The sequence below is a fragment of the Oncorhynchus clarkii genome, chromosome 15, assembly GCF_045791955.1.
Source record: "Oncorhynchus clarkii lewisi isolate Uvic-CL-2024 chromosome 15, UVic_Ocla_1.0, whole genome shotgun sequence".
Classification (NCBI taxonomy): domain Eukaryota; kingdom Metazoa; phylum Chordata; class Actinopteri; order Salmoniformes; family Salmonidae; genus Oncorhynchus; species Oncorhynchus clarkii.
The window spans coordinates 33,155,078-33,175,270 of NC_092161.1; the positions used below are offsets into that span (position 1 = coordinate 33,155,078).

The 20,193-nt window shown below is 40.7% G+C and overlaps 1 protein-coding gene across 1 annotated transcript in view; it reads left to right on the plus strand.

The window, feature by feature from the left end:
• c15h18orf63 (chromosome 15 C18orf63 homolog) overlaps positions 1 to 20,193 on the plus strand; it is a 126,990-nt gene that overhangs the window by 91,317 nt on the left and 15,480 nt on the right. The window contains exons 2-8 of the mRNA XM_071104488.1: positions 9,437 to 9,578; positions 9,906 to 9,984; positions 11,748 to 11,804; positions 12,175 to 12,286; positions 13,808 to 13,849; positions 17,671 to 17,747; positions 18,101 to 18,207. Coding sequence (XP_070960589.1) covers positions 9,437 to 9,578; positions 9,906 to 9,984; positions 11,748 to 11,804; positions 12,175 to 12,286; positions 13,808 to 13,849; positions 17,671 to 17,747; positions 18,101 to 18,207 — 616 coding nt within the window. The remainder of the gene's footprint in view (positions 1 to 9,436; positions 9,579 to 9,905; positions 9,985 to 11,747; positions 11,805 to 12,174; positions 12,287 to 13,807; positions 13,850 to 17,670; positions 17,748 to 18,100; positions 18,208 to 20,193) is intronic.

The window sequence follows — 20,193 nt, forward strand, 5'->3', positions numbered from 1 at the left end:
TGTTTAGGCGACTCTTTCGCTTAGTCTAATAAATCAATAAATACAGAAACAACAAAAAGAAAAACGTATATGCGTTATGTATGGGCTACAGTGAATGCTATTGATTATACATCGGCTAGATTACCTAGGGAACTATGCACTGATAACAATTTTGACTTTAAACATTGCAACCACACACTTGATGAAACATTGTGCAGCAGAGTACTCTTTTGTGATGACTGATGATAACATGATGCAGACAGAGCATGGTTCGGGTTGCACGCGATGGTTTTCCCGCCAGAATTAGCAACATGACTGTGCCACGAAGAGTTGGCTATTTCGAATTTCTGATGCTTTCTGATATTTTCGTTGGTAGCTTAGCTAGTTAGCGGTCATACAATAGTAAAATATTGTTAGCCAGTCAAGCCAGATAGTGTTCTTGCTTATAGACTTGTGTAGCCTACCCAGGTCAGTTATTTAGCTAGCTAGTCAAAGAAGAGGACAAGGTTACTAAATAAAGGTGGCTAGCTAACGGTAGCTAGCTAGCTACAGAATCCAGTTCCACCCAATAACGTATCTGTGACACAACTGTTCTGCAGGTGAGTTATCATTGTTGGGAGATACCTAGCTAAGTTGCATTGTTCAACTCTACAATGATGGTGAAAGGTTTCCAAAGCTCATGATTGTGTTCTCCACAACAGGACTTCTCAAAGTGGTCTGTGTAGGTACTGCAGTGCAGTGGGTCCATGCCCAGATCTCAAAGTATAACGTTACACATAGCGAGCTATATTTACATGGAATTATTTTAATGAAATGAAAATACTTTTTTTTTGTCACGTGCACCGAATACAGCTGGTGTAGACTTTACTGTGAAATCCTTGCTTTGAACCTTTCCCAAGGATGCAGAGTAAAAGAAAATAGTAACACAACAGGAATGGAATTAATTACACAATAATGGAGCTATATATTATACAGGGAGTACCAGTACCAGATCAATGTGAGGTACGAGGTAGTTTAGGTAAATACTGTGCCTTCAGAAAGTAAGTTATTTACACACCTTTACTTTTTTTTCACATTTTGTTGTGTTACAGCCTGAATTTAAAATCGATTACATTACATTGGTTTTGGCGCTGGGCTACACACAATACCTCATAATGTCAAAGTGGAATACAGTTTTTCATTATTTTTTAAAACAAATTAATTCAAAATGAAAATGTTAAATGTCTTGAGTCAATAAGTACAGTGCTTTTGCAAAGTATTCGGCCCCCTTGAACTTTGCGACCTTTTGCCACATTTCAGGCTTCAAACATAAAGATATAAAACTGTATTTTTTTGTGAAGAATCAACAACAAGTGGGACACAATCATGAAGTGGAACGACATTTATTGGATATTCAAACTTTTTTAACAAATCAAAAACTGAAAAATTGGGCGTGCAAAATTATTCAGCCCCCTTAAGTGAATACTTTGTAGCGCCACCTTTTGCTGCGATTACAGCTGTAAGTCGCTTGGGGTATGTCTCTATCAGTTTTGCACATCGAGAGACTGAATTTTTTTCCCATTCCCCCTTGCAAAACAGCTCGAGCTCAGTGAGGTTGGATGGAGAGCATTTGTGAACAGCAGTTTTCAGTTCTTTCCACAGATTCTCGATTGGATTCAGGTCTGGACTTTGACTTGGCCATTCTAACACCTGGATATGTTTATTTTTGAACCATTCCATTGTAGATTTTGCTTTATGTTTTGGATCATTGTCTTGTTGGAAGACAAATCTCCGTCCCAGTCTCAGGTCTTTTGCAGACTCCATCAGGTTTTCTTCCAGAATGGTCCTGTATTTGGCGCCATCCATCTTCCCATCAATTTTAACCATCTTCCCTGTCCCTGCTGAAGAAAAGCAGGCCCAAACCATGATGCTGCCACCACCATGTTTGACAGTGGGGATGGTGTGTTCAGGGTGATGAGCTGTGTTGCTTTTACGCCAAACATAACGTCTTGCATTGTTGCCAAAAAGTTCAATTTTGGTTTCATCTGACCAGAGCACCTTCTTCCACATGATTGGTGTGTCTCCCAGGTGGCTTGTGGCAAACTTTAAACAACACTTTTTATGGATATCTTTAAGAAATGGCTTTCTTCTTGCCACTCTTCCATAAAGGCCAGATTTGTGCAATATACGACTGATTGTTGTCCTATGGACAGAGTCTCCCACCTCAGCTGTAGATCTCTGCAGTTCATCCAGAGTGGTCATGGGCCTCTTGGCTGCATCTCTGATCAGTCTTCTCCTTGTATGAGCTGAAAGTTTAGAGGGACGGCCAGGTCTTGGTAGATTTGCAGTGGTCTGATACTCCTTCCATTTCAATATGGAACAGTCATCCAACAATTCCAACAAAGGTACAGTCATCCAACAATTGTGCTTTCTTCGCAAATGCGCTTTTGTTAAATCATCCCCCAGCGTTGCATCGATTATATGCAACACAGGACATGCTAGATAAACTAGTAATATCATCAACCATGAACTAGTGATTATGATTGATTGGTTGTTTTTTATAAGATACATTTAATACTAGCTAGCAACTTAACTTGGCTTACTGCATTCGCGTAATAGGCAGTCTCCTCGTGGAGTGCATCGAGAGGCAGGTGGTTATAGCGTTGGACTAGTTAACTGTTAGTGTTGCAAGATTGGATCCCCCGAGCTGACAAGGTGAAAATCTGTCGTTCTGCCCCTGAACAAGGCAGTTAACCCACCGTTCCTAGGCCGTCATTGAAAATAAGAATGTGTTCTTAACTGACTAGCCTAGTTAAATAAAGGTATATAAAAATGGAGAGAAAAAAACAGCAAAATCGGCGCCCCAAAAATACCGATTTCTGATTGTTATGAAAACTTGAAATCGGCCCTAATTAATCGGCCATTCCGATTAATCGGTCGACCTCTAGTTCAGTCCCAGGGTCCCTAGCTTGGTGGTGATCTTGGTAGGGACTATGGTGTTGAACATTGTGCTGTAGTCTATCAACACCGTTCTCACATAGTTATTTCCCCTCTTGTCCAGGTGAGACAGGGCAGTGTGAAGTGCAATTGAGATTGTGGATCTGTTGGGGCGGTATTGCGAATTGGAGTGGGTCTAGGGTGTCTGGGATGATGGTGTTGATGTGTGTCATGTGCAGCCTTTCAAAGCATTTCATAATTACAGATGTGAGTGCCACAGGGCGATAGTCATTTAGGCAGGTTAAATTTGGAGTTCTTGGGAACAGGGACAATGGTGGTCAGCTTGAAACATGTTGGGATTACAGACTGGGGCAATGAGAGATCAGTGAAGACACTTGCCAGCTAGTCTGCATGCTTTGAGAACGCGCCCTGTTATTTCTTGTGATTGTTAACCTGTTTAAAAATGTTGCTCGTATCAGCCACGGTGCTCGAGATCATCCAGAAAAACAGGGGCTTTCATGCAAGACACAGTGTTGTATTCCTCAAAGCGAGCTTAAAAGGCTTTTAGCTTGTATGGGAGTTCTGCATCACTGGGCAACTCACGTCTGGGTTTCCCTTTGTAATCTGTTATCGTCTGCAAGCCCTGCCACATATGATGAGGGTCGGAGCCGGTGTAATTAGATTACACCTTCCTCCTATATTGTCCTTTTGCATGTTTGATGTCTCGTCGGAGGTTGTAGCATGCATTCTTGTATGCGTCCATGTCTGTGCCTCGTTTCTTATATGTTCATATAGTCACCGTGGGGACGACATCGTCTATGCATTTAGAGTTGCCTGAAGCCACCGTCCGATCATGCTGCTGCATGAAGAATCCACTAAGTACTACGTGTCATCATCCTGCCACATCCCTGTAAGACATAATATTGCCAGCCAGGTCAATCGTGATACAAGTCAGTATTCGATGTCCATCCATGTCTGAGGACGTCAGGAGATGACGTGTAAACCGGCCACTAGTTACCTTCAAGTAGGTTTATGGTGTTGGGGAAAGTTTTTTTGTGTTTTAAGCCAATCCCAAACCTTATAACCCTTACCTTAACCATTCGGAGTTCATGCCTAGCCTTAAGAATTTAGAGTTAATGCCTGAACTTAACGCTAAACTTAACCTCAAACACTTTGAGATTTGACGTTTGGAAGAACTTCAACATTTTATGTTTGAGAAGCATGGATGAATGTCTAATTCTGACGTGAGACTGTGAGAGCTGGTATAATATTGCAGCTTTTCAAGTCTCTCTGATAGGAGACTCGAACGAAGTTCATCCAGCTTATTCTCGAGTGACTGGACATTTTCCAATAGAACGGAGGAGAGCGCCGTTAGATTTTCACCAGGACTCCAGCTTTTCTACTGCATCTATGCTTGCGGCGCTTTGGTAGCCCATGGAACAAAGGAATAGATAGGGTCCGGTATGAACAGGGAAACAGCTCAGTCAGAGTTGATGTCAAAATCGAGGTTAGTAACTGACAATCTCATGTCCAGAAGTGCTTGGCGGTCATATGTGATAAAAGTATGACCTTTCTATACAAAAAGTTAAGGTAAACACTAAATAGAAAAGTTGGGTTGGAACTCGTAAGATGTCGCTCTTCTCTGTCAGCGTCGTCTTTTGAATCAATATTACTAAGGACAGATTAAACACATTTTGGCCAATGGATCAGCAAAATAAGTTTAGAGGGTGTAATTCAATACAATATAATGTAATATTATTAATCTACAATTTATGTGCGAGGCTCACAGGGATATTGGTATCAACAGTACTTGACCAGTTATCTATTTTTCAACTCAATACTTGTATTCCCCCAAAATTGTGTTTTTCTTTAACATAAATGCGCTGCAATTTAAGATTTAAAACTGCAAAGTTTTCTCTCTGCCTCATGGCAAATTTGTAGAATTGCAGGATATTAGCTTGAAAGTACCAGCGGAAAATTGACTTTTTTTCAACTGAAAGACGATGCCCAGAGCTTACTCATGATGTTGCACACCGATTTAAGTAAACAAGTCATTGTTTTAGTCAAAGTATGATATATTTGGCTTGAAGTGGGAAATCCGAAGTGGGAGATTTGTGGAAATACGTGTTTCCTTATCAGATGACTTTCAAATACTTTTCAGACAACGTTTCGTTACCACCCACCAGCGTGGTATTGTTTATTAATCAGAAACAGCTGCAAAGTTCTTCATCTTCGCTACTGAGCTGAGCCAAACAGCCTTTCTTCCACTTGGCCGCCTGAGCCATGGAGCAAATTAAAATAGGGGGAGCAAACTTGTTTTTGCAGCTACACTTTTTTTTTTTACCAGAAATGATTCAAATCCATTGGATAATCTGTACATTTTCACTTATTTTTGAGATAGTCTGTATTTAATTTTACATTTGTTTTTGTATAATTGTGTGATATGATTGAGTTCTCTCTCCCCCGTCACCCCAAGATGAATGATTTTGACCACTAAAGTTTTGCTTCACTACATGCTCCACTGTTTTGGTTGGTGCATCTAGAAACCACAAGTGTCGGTCCTATAATGAAAAGGCCCCGCAAAATAAAATTCAAGGAACCTCTTTACTTATTTTGGTGTGCTGTTGTTACATTTGTATTAGTGCTTCGAGTCCGATTCGCTCAGGGTGTTGTTAGGTGTCATTTGTGAAGTGCATCATGAGCAAAGTCATTGTAACCTATCATTTCACATCCCTTGTGAGAACCATGAGCAGGGGAAGATTTGGTTTTGCTGTACCACACCCGAAGCCTGCCAGCAGCCTACCTACTGTTCCAAAGGTGGCACCTTGTCCATTCCAATGTAGAAGAACGCATGTCTCTAAACCTTTCAATAGTTAACCATATTACCAGAGCTTCATCTTATTACTATTTCTATGGCGGATTTGCGGCCACAATTTATAGAAAATGCCAAAACTTTGGAAATAATGCAACTAGATAAGGTTAGCTAGATAAGGTTAACATAGTTAGCTACACTGACAGCTATCAGTGCCTTATTTGTTGATGTTTCTCCACTTCAATTGGAAATCACCTCTGCGTTCCTTCCCACCCCCAATTTGTGAATATTTTTTATAAGTATCGTGTATAAGTCATTCTTCAGAGGTGGAACCTAAACGAGCAAGTAAACTAATAGGGTTAAACTCTCCTTCATGCCAGCTGCTAACAGCTTGCCCAATAAGCTAGTATTTCTGGTAGTTGTGTATATATTGCTGTATATATTGTTTTTGTGTATATTTATTGTTATGTGTTCATGTATTTTTACTATGCGCTGCAAAATTAGTTGCCCCCTGGCGATAATGAAGACTACTCTACATTTCTAGTCTAGAACAGGAATTACGTTGAAATAGGGCTGGCATTGCCCTCTGGTGGCGTCCTTTAAAGCTGCAACAACAAAATGTGTAGAATTGCAGGAAATCACAATAGCTTGAAATGTGCAAAATGTTCTCTCCCATGCCAGGCCTTTAAAGTGTTCCTTCCCAGGGCCTGAGACTTGGTTTGTCCGGCCATGCACTGTCGATGTCAGAGTAAAACTCCTTGTATGCTATTTTTTCTCACTCGAGTTGTGTTCCGATTGTGAGGGGGTCCCTGATGAATTTGCGATCTCAAAAGGGGTCCCCGACCCAAAAAGGTTTGAGTACACCTGCTCTACAATTTGCTTTAACACCTTATGATTCATAACAACAACAACAAAAAAGGACCTAGCTAGCTTCAACTCCATGTTTATGTTTTGGTTGTTCATAGGTAGGTTAATTTAAAAAATATATATACAGTGCCTTGCGAAAGTATTCGGCCCCCTTGAACTTTGCGACCTTTTGCCACATTTCAGGCTTCAAAAGAATCAACAACAAGTGGGACACAAGTGGAACGACATTTATTGGATATTTCAATCTTTTTTAACAAATCAAAAACTGAAAAATTGGGCGTGCAAAATTATACAGCCCCCTTAAGTTAATACTTTGTAGCGCCACCTTTTGCTGCGATTACAGCTGTAAGTCGCTTGGGGTATGTCTCTATCAGTTTTGCACATCGAGAGACTGACATTTTTTCCCATTCCTCCTTGCAAAACAGCTCGAGCTCAGTGAGGTTGGATGGAGAGCATTTGTGAACAGCAGTTTTCAGTTCTTTCCACAGATTCTCGATTGGATTCAGGTCTGGACTTTGACTTGGCCATTCTAACACCTGGATATGTTTATTTTTGAACCATTCCATTGTAGATTTTGCTTTATGTTTTGGATCATTGTCTTGTTGGAAGACAAATCTCCGTCCCAGTCTCAGGTCTTTTGCAGACTCCATCAGGTTTTCTTCCAGAATGGTCCTGTATTTGGCTCCATCCATCTTCCCATCAATTTTAACCATCTTCCCTGTCCCTGCTGAAGAAAAGCAGGCCCAAACCATGATGCTGCCACCACCATGTTTGACAGTGGGGATGGTGTGTTCAGCTGTGTTGCTTTTACGCCAAACATAACGTTTTGCATTGTTGCCAAAAAGTTCAATTTTGGTTTCATCTGACCAGAGCACCTTCTTCCACATGTTTGGTGTGTCTCCCAGGTGGCTTGTGGCAAACTTTAAACGACACTTTTTATGGATATCTTTAAGAAATGGCTTTCTTCTTGCCACTCTTCCATAAAGGCCAGATTTGTGCAATATACGACTGATTGTTGTCCTATGGACAGAGTCTCCCACCTCAGCTGTAGATCTCTGCAGTTCATCCAGAGTGGTCATGGGCCTCTTGGCTGCATCTCTGATCAGTCTTCTCCTTGTATGAGCTGAAAGTTTAGAGGGACGGCCAGGTCTTGGTAGCGGGAAACCTGAAACCTGTTTCAGTCTTCCAGAGATTTGAGACGGGGACGGAGGTTCTCCTTTCAGCAGGGCAATGACCCTAAGCATAGTGCTAAAGCAACACTCAAGTGGTTTAAAATAAATCCTCTTGGGGCTAGGGGGCAGAATTTCACTTTTGGATAAATAGCGTGCCCAATTTCAACTTCCTGCTACTCATGCCAAGAATATAAGATATGCATATTATTCATAGATTTGGATAGAAAACACTCTGAAGTTTCTAAAACTGTTTGAATCATGTCTGTGAGTATAACAGAACTTATGTAGCAGGCAAAACCTGGACTAACTGTTCAGATTATTTTTTTCCCCTCTCTCTGTTCCCTGAGTTGTCATTGCCTAGGGATATTTCTTAGGAACCTGTTTTCAGCTTCATCCAGCTTCCACATCCAGCTTCCACTGGATGTCACCAGTCTTTGGAATTTGGTTGAGGTTTTTCCTTTGTGCAATGAAGAAGTAGGCCAACTAGGAACTGAGTAACACTTTTGTGAGTTGCGCAAGACGTGAAAAGTAGCGCTGGTTTGTTTTCATTCCTGTATTGAACACAGATTGCCCCGTCTACAATTTGATTGATTATTAACGTTTAAAAATACCTAAAGTTGTATTACAAAAGTAGTTTGAAGTATTTTGGCAAAGTTTATAGGAAACTTTTGAAATATTTTGTAGTGACGGTGTGTTTTTTGTAAGCTGTTTTTTTTCTGGATCAAACGCGCTTTATAAATTGACATTTTGGATATATATGGACAGAATTAATCGAACAAAAGGACCAATTGTGATGTTTATGGGACATATTGAAGTGCCAACAAAAGAAGCTTGTCAAAGGTAATGCATGTTTTATATTTTATTTCAGCGTTTTGTGTAGCGCCTGCAGGGTTGAAATATGCTAACCCCTTTGTTTACTGCTGGTGCTATCATCAGATAATAGCTTCTTATGCTTTCGCCGAAAAGCATTTTTAAAATCTGACATGTTGGCTGGATTCACAACGAGTGTAGCTTTAATTGAGTATCTTACATGTGTGATTTAATGAAAGTTTGAATTTTATAGTATTTTATTTGAATCTGGCGCTCTGCATTTTCCCTGGCAATTGGCCAGTTGGGACATTTGCGTCCCGCCTATCCCAAAGAGGTTTTAAGGGGAAACATTTAAATGTCTTGGAATGGCCTAGTCAAAGCCCAAACCTCAATCCAATTCAGAATCTGTGGTATGACTTAAAAATTGCTGTACACCATCAGGAACCCATCCAACTTGAAGGAGTTGGAACAGTTTTGCCTTGAAAAATGGGCAAAAATCCCAGTGGCTAGATGTGCCAAGCTTATAGAGACACATCCCAAGAGACATGCAGCTATAATTGCTGCTAAAGGTGGCTCTACAAAGTATTGACTTTGGGGAGGTGAATAGTTATGCACGCTCTTGTTTTCATTTTTTTTGTCTTATTTCTTGTTTGTTTCACAATAAAAAATGTTTTGCATCTTCAAAGTGGTAGGCATGTTGTGTAAATCAAAAGATACAAACCCCCAAAAATCTATTTTAATTCCAGGTTGTAAGGCAACAAAATAAGAAAAATGTCAAGGGGGTGAATACTTTCGCAAGCCACTGTATGACACTGTGCCAACAGAGCAATTGTTCATTGCTTGACACAGGCTAAGACCCTTTCAATTAGATTTCTGTCTTTCAGCAGGATGAGTGGAACTGAAGGTGGAGAGCAGTCCCTGTTCTTTCTAATTCTCCCTGACCTGAGGAAGCTGTGCTGTGTCACCCTGTCCTTGCAGTCTGATGATGGAGAAGTGAGAAACAAGCAGGTGAAAACATGCAGGTGAGACAGCTGCTCAGAGTTTGCTTGGAGGTTGCTTGAATATATACAGGTTCTTATTTTTTGATTAATGAATTAAAGGAATGCAAACCTCAAAATGCCCAATCTCTTCTTAACCCAATGGTAATGTATTTATCTTTCTGTAAGAAACTCAGGTTGTTTTTTGAATGAAATATAATAACTTTTGAGATGCAGAAAGGATGCACAGAAAGATTGCACAGTTATTCTCTAGTTTAAAATCAACTTTTTATATTGTATTAAAGTGCATTGTTGCTGTTCTCAGGTTAATAAGCAGACCATTTTAATTAACTTTCCTATATTCACTTTCAGGGAGCTGTTGTTATTGTATGCAGACATCATTGCCTCTCCGGTTTTGGGGTGCTTCTCGGAGATCACAATGGTGATGGCGGTAAGTGTGCACTCAAGTCTGTATTTAATAGTCCACGAAACAGACAAAAATTTGGACATATCAGGATTGGGCGAAGGCGGTGCTTAAACCGCTTGCCCACGAGTGCTTTGTTCGTGTGCCCACACAGATCGGAAAGGGGGGGAGGGGTGATTTGGCTGTGAGTTTGCATTTGTGAGGGTGAAGACTTCATTTTTGCCGGAACACTCAATTTCTAACACATTTGAACACAGAAATGATTCAGGCAGCTGACCAAGTTACACAAGAATTTACTTCTGGTTCATGTTTGGCTAAATGTACTTGTGGCAACCAGCCAACACAATACATTTTCTCCTGCATATATGATGAAGATGATGATACACTTTTTGAACCAATCAGTTGGAAATCATGCATTTATGAATTCTGTGAAATGTATTTTACTCAGTATTGTCATTAGTTCCCCTGTATACTTTGTCTCATACACTTTCATTAGTATGGTTACCAATGACTGCACTAAAGCAGGTCATTGGAGCCTTTGATCTGGCTTGTTTACCAATTGTTGGAGGTTATGTAAGTGCACAGTGAGTAAAACACCACCTTCACATGCCATGTAACATGACACCAACCAGGTGTGCACGCAAGGGAGGCTTTGTCACGACTCTCCAGTCATAGGAAATTGTTTGTTTTCCTTAGAGGGTGGTTTAGGCACCAAATGGAAGACAATGGACTGAAATGGGAAAGGACTTTGTGGATTTATAACAAACGCTCATTGTCGATTTCAGTTGCAAAAAGTTTGAAAGCAGTTTCCTTTGCATGCCCTAATGAACACGACCCTGGATTTTCTTGGGATTTTGAGGAGGGATTTACCCTGTTTCACATTGCACGATTACAGAATTGGCTTCTCTCTCTAATTTATCATTGTAACTAATTAAATAGTAGTGTTTACTAATCTTACATGGAATGGGTAGCATAATGCAACATAAAAGGGTACTCTTTCATTCATTCATTCATTAATCCGCTGAAATATGTTCTCTGGTTTAAATGGATGATGTAAACAGGTTAATAGTGTGTGAGAAAATTAGAAATGTGTGAGTGAGTGTAACGTATGTGTGTGCGTGCCTAAACATATCGTGCAGAGGCATGTTGCATGCAACCCAAAATAGTTGGTCTGCATTCCAAACACTGTCATTTTTTTCACCCCTTCTGGATTGTAGCCAAAATAATAGAAAAACAAAAACAATATTAGATTTGTCCAATATGTAATATCATTTTAAGCTGCGTATAACGGTTTGAGCTGCTTTACAAAAACAACAGGTTCTCCATATTTGAATCTTAATTTCAAACAAAAACAATCAATGGTTTTGAAAGCCCCTCCCTAATCCTAACTGGAAAATCCACATTATTAATTAACTGCATGTAAACATGTAATCGACATTGTGCATCTGCTCCAGCACTCCATTTGCTTTCACTAGTGCTACTTCAGGCTGCCTGGTGGTTAGAGCGTTGGACTAGTAACCGGAAGGTTGCAAGTTCAAATCCCTGAGCTGACAAATCTGTTGCTCTGCCCCTGAACAGCCCCTAGGCTGTCATTGAAAATTTGTTCTTAACTGACTTGCCTAGTAAAATTAAAATAAATAAATAAACACAGTTCTGGTGAATCATTGACTGTGTTGCAGTTGTTTAACTATCCCTTTAACCGAGTGTGTTATCAGAAGAGTCAATGATCCCTTATTTGACCAAATAATTGTTTGTTTCATATTGTTGAATTCAAACTTTTCCCCCAACAGATTCCCTTTTTTAAAAGAGGAATAGTACAAGCTTATGTACAACGACACAGTCTGCAGGTAAGCTTGGGCTCGCCTACTTGTCATTCCCTTTCACTCATTACTTCTGCAATTTTAACCAAGTTTAGAAACCAATTCAGATACATTTTTACATGTATGCTAGTTTTACATTCATGATCCACATCCACATTTTAAATAAATGTGAGATAAATGTGAGATATTATGTTCTTACTTCTGTTATTTACTACTTGAGAGGTCTTTCCCTGCTTATCTTGTGACCCCTTGAAAACTCACAGAGGCCCCACAGGGCTCAGTACTAGGTCTCCTGGTTGAGAATCACTGATATAGAATGCTGTATCATAGACGGGTGGATGCTGTCCCGTCTAGTCAGTTAAGTTACATGTAGTCTCTCTGTGTTGTGTTTGGGCAGATGGGCTCTCCTCAGAGGGTTCTCCCTGGTATTCTGCAGACCTGTCTGTCCTACTCCTTGACCAGCAGGCTGGCTCCAAACTGGAACAAAGTCGGACAGTTCCTTATTGCTGGTTTGTACTAGTACTGTATAAAGGAATATGGAATTAATATAATGGTTTTAACTTAGTAATATTGTTATGGGCTAGTTATTATGATATGCAGTAGTTAGCCTATCACCAGTCTGTTTTATCTAGGAGAGGAGAGCTTAAACAGCTCATGGGTGACAGAATTTCACATTTACACAGTAACAAACCCCAGAAACGGCCATGCTGTAGTAATCTGACAGTGGTGCAAACACAGTCCTTCCCATATCTCCAGCCTTTTTCACAACCATAACCCTAGTCTCACTTTTTAAAAACATTAACCCTTACCATAGCGCAGGCCCTAACTGCAGCCCCTTTTGAAAGCCCCTCCCTAATCCCTGGTATTTTCCCTTGCTCTTTTTTATGGCTCATCATCCAATTAAAGCGTTTGTCATTTACAAAGTAAGAAAAGGGGATAGTTAATAAGCTGGGCCTGATAACATTGAATTGTTTCCCTCTTTTGTGAAATGTGATTTCGCCAGGCGGTTGCAAAGGTCACTGTTTAATCGCAGACCTGTTGAGAAGGCATGTCTATAATCGCAGTGACTCTGCAAATATGTTACACCACCCTCCATTACCTTCACCTTGGGCCTATTTGATATGATAGTGTGTATTTGATTCTGAGTTCACAAAGGGCGCTACACACACACACATACACACACACACACAGAGAGAGACACTCTCACTCATCAATAGATGACTAGTACAATTTTCATTTTTTTATTTAACCTTTTATTTAACTAGGCAAGTCAGTTAAGAACAAATGCTTATTTACAATGAAGGCCTACATACAGGCCGCTGTTTTCTTGCCCTTGACTGAAACGAGAAAAAAGTGAAAATGTACTTGCACTTAACCTGGATTGCCTTTAGTTGCCTTCCAAAATATTCCGCTATTTGAATGGATGGGATCCATGAACAGCCTGTCTGGCACTTATTTAGATTACGACTATGACAACAGCGCTGCTTAGACAACTACAGTAATGTTATCATTAATGCTGCATCATTACTGCCCTTTCCTCTCTTGCAGACCCTCCAGCCCCCATAATCTATAAATAAATGAAGATGATTATTTTATGACTCCCATCTCAAGAGCCTGGCCAAGAAGAGAGAAAATGTATCTGAGGTCCTCCAAAACCTTAATGTTTTACATAAAGCGTGTCCATGTCTTATGATAACAGACCGGGGGAAGGCCAGACTGTCCTTCGACTTGGGAGTTTGTTCCGTGCTAAACGCGACCTTCCTTGCCAACTTTATTATTTTAAATCTAGTCTTTCATGGCTGCCAGAATGACACACACGTAGACACCCACATATGCATGGGCGCGCACACACACAGACAGAGAGACACACACACACACAAGTCTCACACACGCGTATACACGCACATAGAGAGAAACGCACACACTCATCAATAGATGACTAGTACTAATCCAACTACATTGTACTGCAACAATGTAGTACTCTAGGTTTGATTACTTAACCATGTCTATTGATCTTGTTCACTTTCTAGGGAGGGATTTTTTGGCTGATTCGGGGAAGCTCAACGCCATTGGTAGGTGTTTGAGTGTGAATGTTCAGCTGTTACACTTTCAGTATCCTTTACAACATTGGTTTAGAAGTTATTTGAGCTGTTTAAGCTATTTCTCAAAGCCTTTAACCTTTAGCTCTCGAACCACAGTGGTATACGCAGAGCCATAAATAGAGATATAGAGGTCACCATACTATACAGTGCCTTGCGAAAGTATTCGGCCCCCTTGAACTTTGCGACCTTTTGCCACATTTCAGGCTTCAAACATAAAGATATAAAACTGTATTTTTTTTGTGAAGAATCAACAACAAGTGGGACACAATCATGAAGTGGAACAACATTTATTGGATATTTCAAACTTTTTTAACAAATCAAAAACTGAAAAATTGGGCGTGCAAAATTATTCAGCCCCTTTACTTTCAGTGCAGCAAACTCTCTCCAGAAGTTCAGTGAGGATCTCTGAATGATCCAATGTTGACCTAAATAACTAATGATGATAAATACAATCCACCTGTGTGTAATCAAGTCTCCGTATAAATGCACCTGCACTGTGATAGTCTCAGAGGTCCGTTAAAAGCGCAGAGAGCATCATGAAGAACAAGGAACACACCAGGCAGGTCCGAGATACTGTTGTGAAGAAGTTTAAAGCCGGATTTGGATACAAAAAGATTTCCTAAGCTTTAAACATCCCAAGAAGCACTGTGCAAGCGATAATATTGAAATGGAAGGAGTATCAGACCACTGCAAATCTACCAAGACCTGGCCGTCCCTCTAAACTTTCAGCTCATACAAGGAGAAGACTGATCAGAGATGCAGCCAAGAGGCCCATGATCACTCTGGATGAACTGCAGAGATCTACAGCTGAGGTGGGAGACTCTGTCCATAGGACAACAATCAGGCGTATATTGCACAAATCTGGCCTTTATGGAAGAGTGGCAAGAAGAAAGCCATTTCTTAAAGATATCCATAAAAAGTGTTGTTTAAAGTTTGCCACAAGCCACCTGGGAGACACACCAAACATGTGGAAGAAGGTGCTCTGGTCAGATGAAACCAAAATTGAACTTTTTGGCAATAATGCAAAACGTTATGTTTGGCGTAAAAGCAACACAGCTCATCACCCTGAACACACCATCCCCACTGTCAAACATGGTGGTGGCAGCATCATGGTTTGGGCCTGCTTTTCTTCAGCAGGGACAGGGAAGATGGTTAAAATTGATGGGAAGATGGATGGAGCCAAATACAGGACCATTCTGGAAGAAAACCTGATGGAGTCTGCAAAAGACCTGAGACTGGGACGGAGATTTGTCTTCCAACAAGACAATGATCCAAAACATAAAGCAAAATCTACAATGGAATGGTTCAAAAATAAACATATCCAGGTGTTAGAATGGCAAAGTCAAAGTCCAGACCTGAATCCAATCGAGAATCTGTGGAAAGAACTGAAAACTGCTGTTCACAAATGCTCTCCATCCAACCTCACTGAGCTCGAGCTGTTTTGCAAGGAGGAATGGGAAAAAATGTCAGTCTCTCGATGTGCAAAACTGATAGAGACATACCCCAAGCGACTTACAGCTGTAATCGCAGCAAAAGGTGGCGCTACAAAGTATTAACTTAAGGGGGCTGAATAATTTTGCACGCCCAATTTTTCAGTTTTTGATTTGTTAAAAAAGATTGAAATATCCAATAAATGTCGTTCCACTTCATGATTGTGTCCCACTTGTTGTTGATTCTTCACAAAAAAATACAGTTTTATATCTTTATGTTTGAAGCCTGAAATGTGGCAAAAGGTCGCAAAGTTCAAGGGGGCCGAATACTTTCGCAAGGCACTGTATATGGCTCTGGGTTGAAGGTTTCCTATAGTGGAAAGGCTATAATGACAATTCTAGTTGCTCTAGCCAAGTGCATTAGGCTTAACTCTGAGTTATTATTAATTGCTCAGTAAATTACAAATCTTAGTCATTTCAAAAAGTTAATTCAAATATAGTTCTCACGATGTATTTGGACAGCGAAGCTAAATATAAAAAAAAGTGTCTCTGTACTCCAGCATTTTATATTTGAGATCAAATTAGTTCATATGAGGCGACAGCACTGAATGTCACCTTTTAATTGAGAGTTGTGAAAATAGAAGATGGCTATAAACGCTCTTATATTCATTGGATACTGCCATGTTAATAAAAAAATCATGATTGAGATAATGATGATGAGTGAGAAAGTTACAGAGGCACAAAGATGATACCCCTGAAAAAATGCTAACTTTTCAGTTTTTCGTCATGGTGAGTGCTTAGCATCTGTTGTTGTAGCCTCTGTAACTTTTATATTCATCATTATTCATGATCCATTCATGGATTATCTGAATTATGGCAACATCAGGATGAATTTAGAAGTGTTCAGAAACATCTCTGCTCATTTACAAAGAAAATTACTCCAGATACCATTCCCCATTCAGTTGCTATTGGAAATAATACACCCAAAACAAACTGCAAATGCACCCAACAAGTTTGTAGTCACAATCTTGATGTCATTGGGTTCACGCGATATGGGACCAAATACTGCTAGACTACTTATTACACTGAACAAAAATATGAACACAACATGTTAAGTGTTGATCCCAAGTTTCATGAGCTGAAATAAAAGATCCCAGACATTTTCCATTCGCATAAAAAGCGTATTTCTCTCAAATTCTGTGCACAGATTTGTTTACATCCCTGTTAGTGAGCATTCCTCCTTTGCCAAGATAATCCATCGACCTGACAGGTATGGCATATCAAGAAGCTGATTAAAGCATTATCATTACACAGGTGCACCTTGTGCTGGGGACAATAAAAGCACACTCTAAAATGTGTAGTTTAGTCACACAACACAATGCCACAGATGTCTCAAGTTTTGAGGGTGCGTGTAATTAGCATGCTGACTGCAGGAATGTCAACCAGAGCTATTGCTAGAGAATGTTCTGAAACAAAGTTCTTCCATGGCCTGCATACTCACCAGACATGTCACCCATTGAGCATGTTTGGGATGCTCTGGATTGACGTGTACGACAGCTTGATCCAGTTACCGGCAATATCCAGCAACTTTGCAGAGCCATTGAAGATGAGTGGGACAACGTGTCGCGCTGCATGAGGCAAATGGTGGGCACACCAGATACTGACAGCTTCTACCCCCAAGCCATAAGACTGCTGAACAGTCAAGTAACTAGCCACCCGGACTATTTACATTGACACCCCGCCCCCCTTTGTTTTTGCACGCTGCTGCTCGCTGTTTATTATCTATGCATATTCACTTTACCGCTACCTACATGTACTAATTACCTTGACTAACCTGTACCCCCGCACATTGACTCGGTACCGGTTCCCCCTATATATAGCCTTGTTATTGTTATTTTATTGTGTTACTTTTTATTACATTTTTTTTACTTTCGTTTATTTAGTAAATATTTTCATAACTCTATTTCTTGAACTGCATTGTTGGTTAAGGGCTTGAAGGTAAGCATTTCACAGTAAGGGCTACACCTGTTTTATTCGGCGCATGTGACATATTAAATTTGATTTGATATCCAATTCAAATTGCTGGAGTATAGCTTTACTGTCGAAATACATATGGTGATGACTCTACAGGACTGTACTGTACATATAAACTTCCACCTGACATTGATATGGCATGACTAAGGGAAAAATCTACTTGAGTAGAAAGATGTTAGGATTCGCCCCTGTACTGTACAGTCCTCATCATATGTATTTGATGGAATTATACTGAATTATATTTTGGGTTATTTAGGCCACTTTAAAATGAAGTGTTACTGGCCTCTAATCCAGCAGAATGACAAGGTTCTATGTTTCCTTTGCCAGTGATCGAGCTGAGTGCCAATGAAAGCCAGCTGTGTGTCAGTGTGGAGGCAAACACTGTCCGACTCCCTCCAATCAGGGTGAGCCCAGCAGCCAGTCAAAACAACCCTACATACTCACACAAACACACACACACACACACACAGCCATCTGTTAAATATTGCAGTAAAAAAAAGCAATTGTCTCACTGCCTGATATTCCATAGAATACTGCTAAAACAGAAGTAGGTTCACTGGCAATTGTTTCCCTCCAACACAATATCTTGTACCATGCATCACACTGCCAGACAGACATTAACAAACCACACACCTTCATCATGTATTTCTACCTTAACCATTCATCAGGTTGTCATTATAATAATTTGTTCTCATTAGTTATCTCTAGTTGTACTCCGTAACATTTACTTTTTAAGGATTGTATGGTTGACTTTTAGTTGGCAGATTTTGACATCCCTCCCATGGTCCTGAGGAACTTCCATAGCCAGCCAGATGCTGTTATCCAGACCTCCATGTCCAGCAACTGGTGTTACATTCTGCCAAGGTCAGCACTTTGACACGTTTTATTTTCCTTTTAAAGGTAGACTCAGCAATTTCACAGCGGTCACGTGATCACGTTTTGGTAGACATTTTTATACACAGCGATTTACAGTAGAGAGTGCTTATAGAGAGAATCTTATAATATCTGAAAATATGCTGTAGCTAGACAGTGCATTCGGAAAGTATTCAGACCCCTTGACTTTTTGAAATTTTTGTTAGGTTACAGCCTTATTCTAAAATTGATTAAAACAAATTCCCTTATCAATCTACACACAATAACCCATAATGACAAAGCAAAAACAGTTTTTTAAACATTTTTTAAATGTATAAAACATTTAAATCTGAAATATCACATTTACATAACTATTCAGACCCTTTACTCAGTACTTTGTTGAAGCACCTTCGGTAGCGATTACAACCTTGAGTCTTCTTGGGTATGACGCTACAAGCTTGGCACGCCTGTATTTGGGGGGTTTCTCCAATTCTTCTCTGCAGATCCTCTCAAGCTCTGTCAGGTTAGATGGGGAGTGTTGCTGCAGAGCTATTTTCAGGTCTCATCAGAGATGTTCGATCGTGTTCAAGTCCGGGCTCTGGCTGGGCCACTCAAAGCCACTCCTGCGTTGTCTTGCCTGTGTGCTTTGTGTCGTTGTCCTGTTGGAAGGTGAACCGTTGCCCCAGTCTGAGGTCCTGAGCGCTCTGGAGCAGGTTTTCATCAAGGATCTCTCTGTACTTTGCTCCGTTCATCTTTGCCTCAATCCTGACTAGTCTCCCAGGCCCTGCCGTTGAAAAACATCCCCACAGCATGATGCTGCCACCACCATGCTTCACCGTAGGGATGGTGCCAGGTTTCCTCCACATGTGACGCTTGGCCTTCAGTCCAAAAAGTTCAATCTTGGTTTCATCAGATTAGCAAATCTTGTTTCTCATGGTCTGAGAGTCTTTAGATGCCTCTTGGCAAACTCCAAGCGGGCTGTTTTGTGCCTTTTACTGAGGAGTGGCTTCCGTCTGGCCACTCTACTATAAAGGCTTGATTGGTGGAGTGCTGCAGAGATTATTGTCTTTCTGGAATGTTCTCCCATCTCCACAGAGGAACTCCAGAGCTCTGTCAGTGACCATCAGGTTCTTGGTCACCTCCCTGACCAAGGCCCTTCTCCCCCTATTGCTCAGTTTGGCCGGGCGGCAACTCTAGGAAGAGTCTGGGTGGTTCCAGACTTCTTCCATTTAAAAATGGTGAAGGCCACTGTGTTCTTGGGGACCTTCAACCATTGTGTTCTTGGAGACCTTCAATGCTGCAGAAATGTTTTGGTACCCTTCCCAAAATCTGTGCCTTGACACAATCCTGTCTCGGAGCTCTACGGACAATTCTTTCGACCTCATGGCTTGGTTCTTGCTCTGACATGCACTGTCAACTGTGCAGGGTTGCAAACTAGTCACCTTTCGGTGAAATTCGCTGTTTTGAATCCAAAATAGGTGACCTACGTGATTTGTGTAGATCAAATGGGGGCTTTGGATCACTACGGGCTGTAAGCGAACGAGTGATGCGCATTTGGAGCAATACTGACTGTACCCAAGGCTCAGCCAATCGTTCACATAACAACAGAATGCAGCATGCTACTGAAGAGACAACCAATTTGCAGCATCAGTGCTCGCTCTGAAAGACAGCAGAGATTGGAAAGGCAGTTTCCAAGTTACAGAAACGCATCCCCTGAACGATAACAAAGACGTAGGTGAGAAGCCTGACCACGGAGACAGGGGTGAGAAGGTGATGAAGCGTACTTCATGAGCTGTAACTGAAAAACAACTGGCATTTAGAAAGTTTGAGGTGAGGGAGAAAGTGTGGTGGAACAAGAATTGTTAGCATTGTTAAGTATCTTGCTAGCTGGATTGAATTCTGCATTAGCTAGCCAGAGAAATGTTGAGCAACATTAGCCAACTTAACTGATCAAATAGTTGAGTTTTTGGTGTGAAAATTAGCTGGCTAATAACAGCT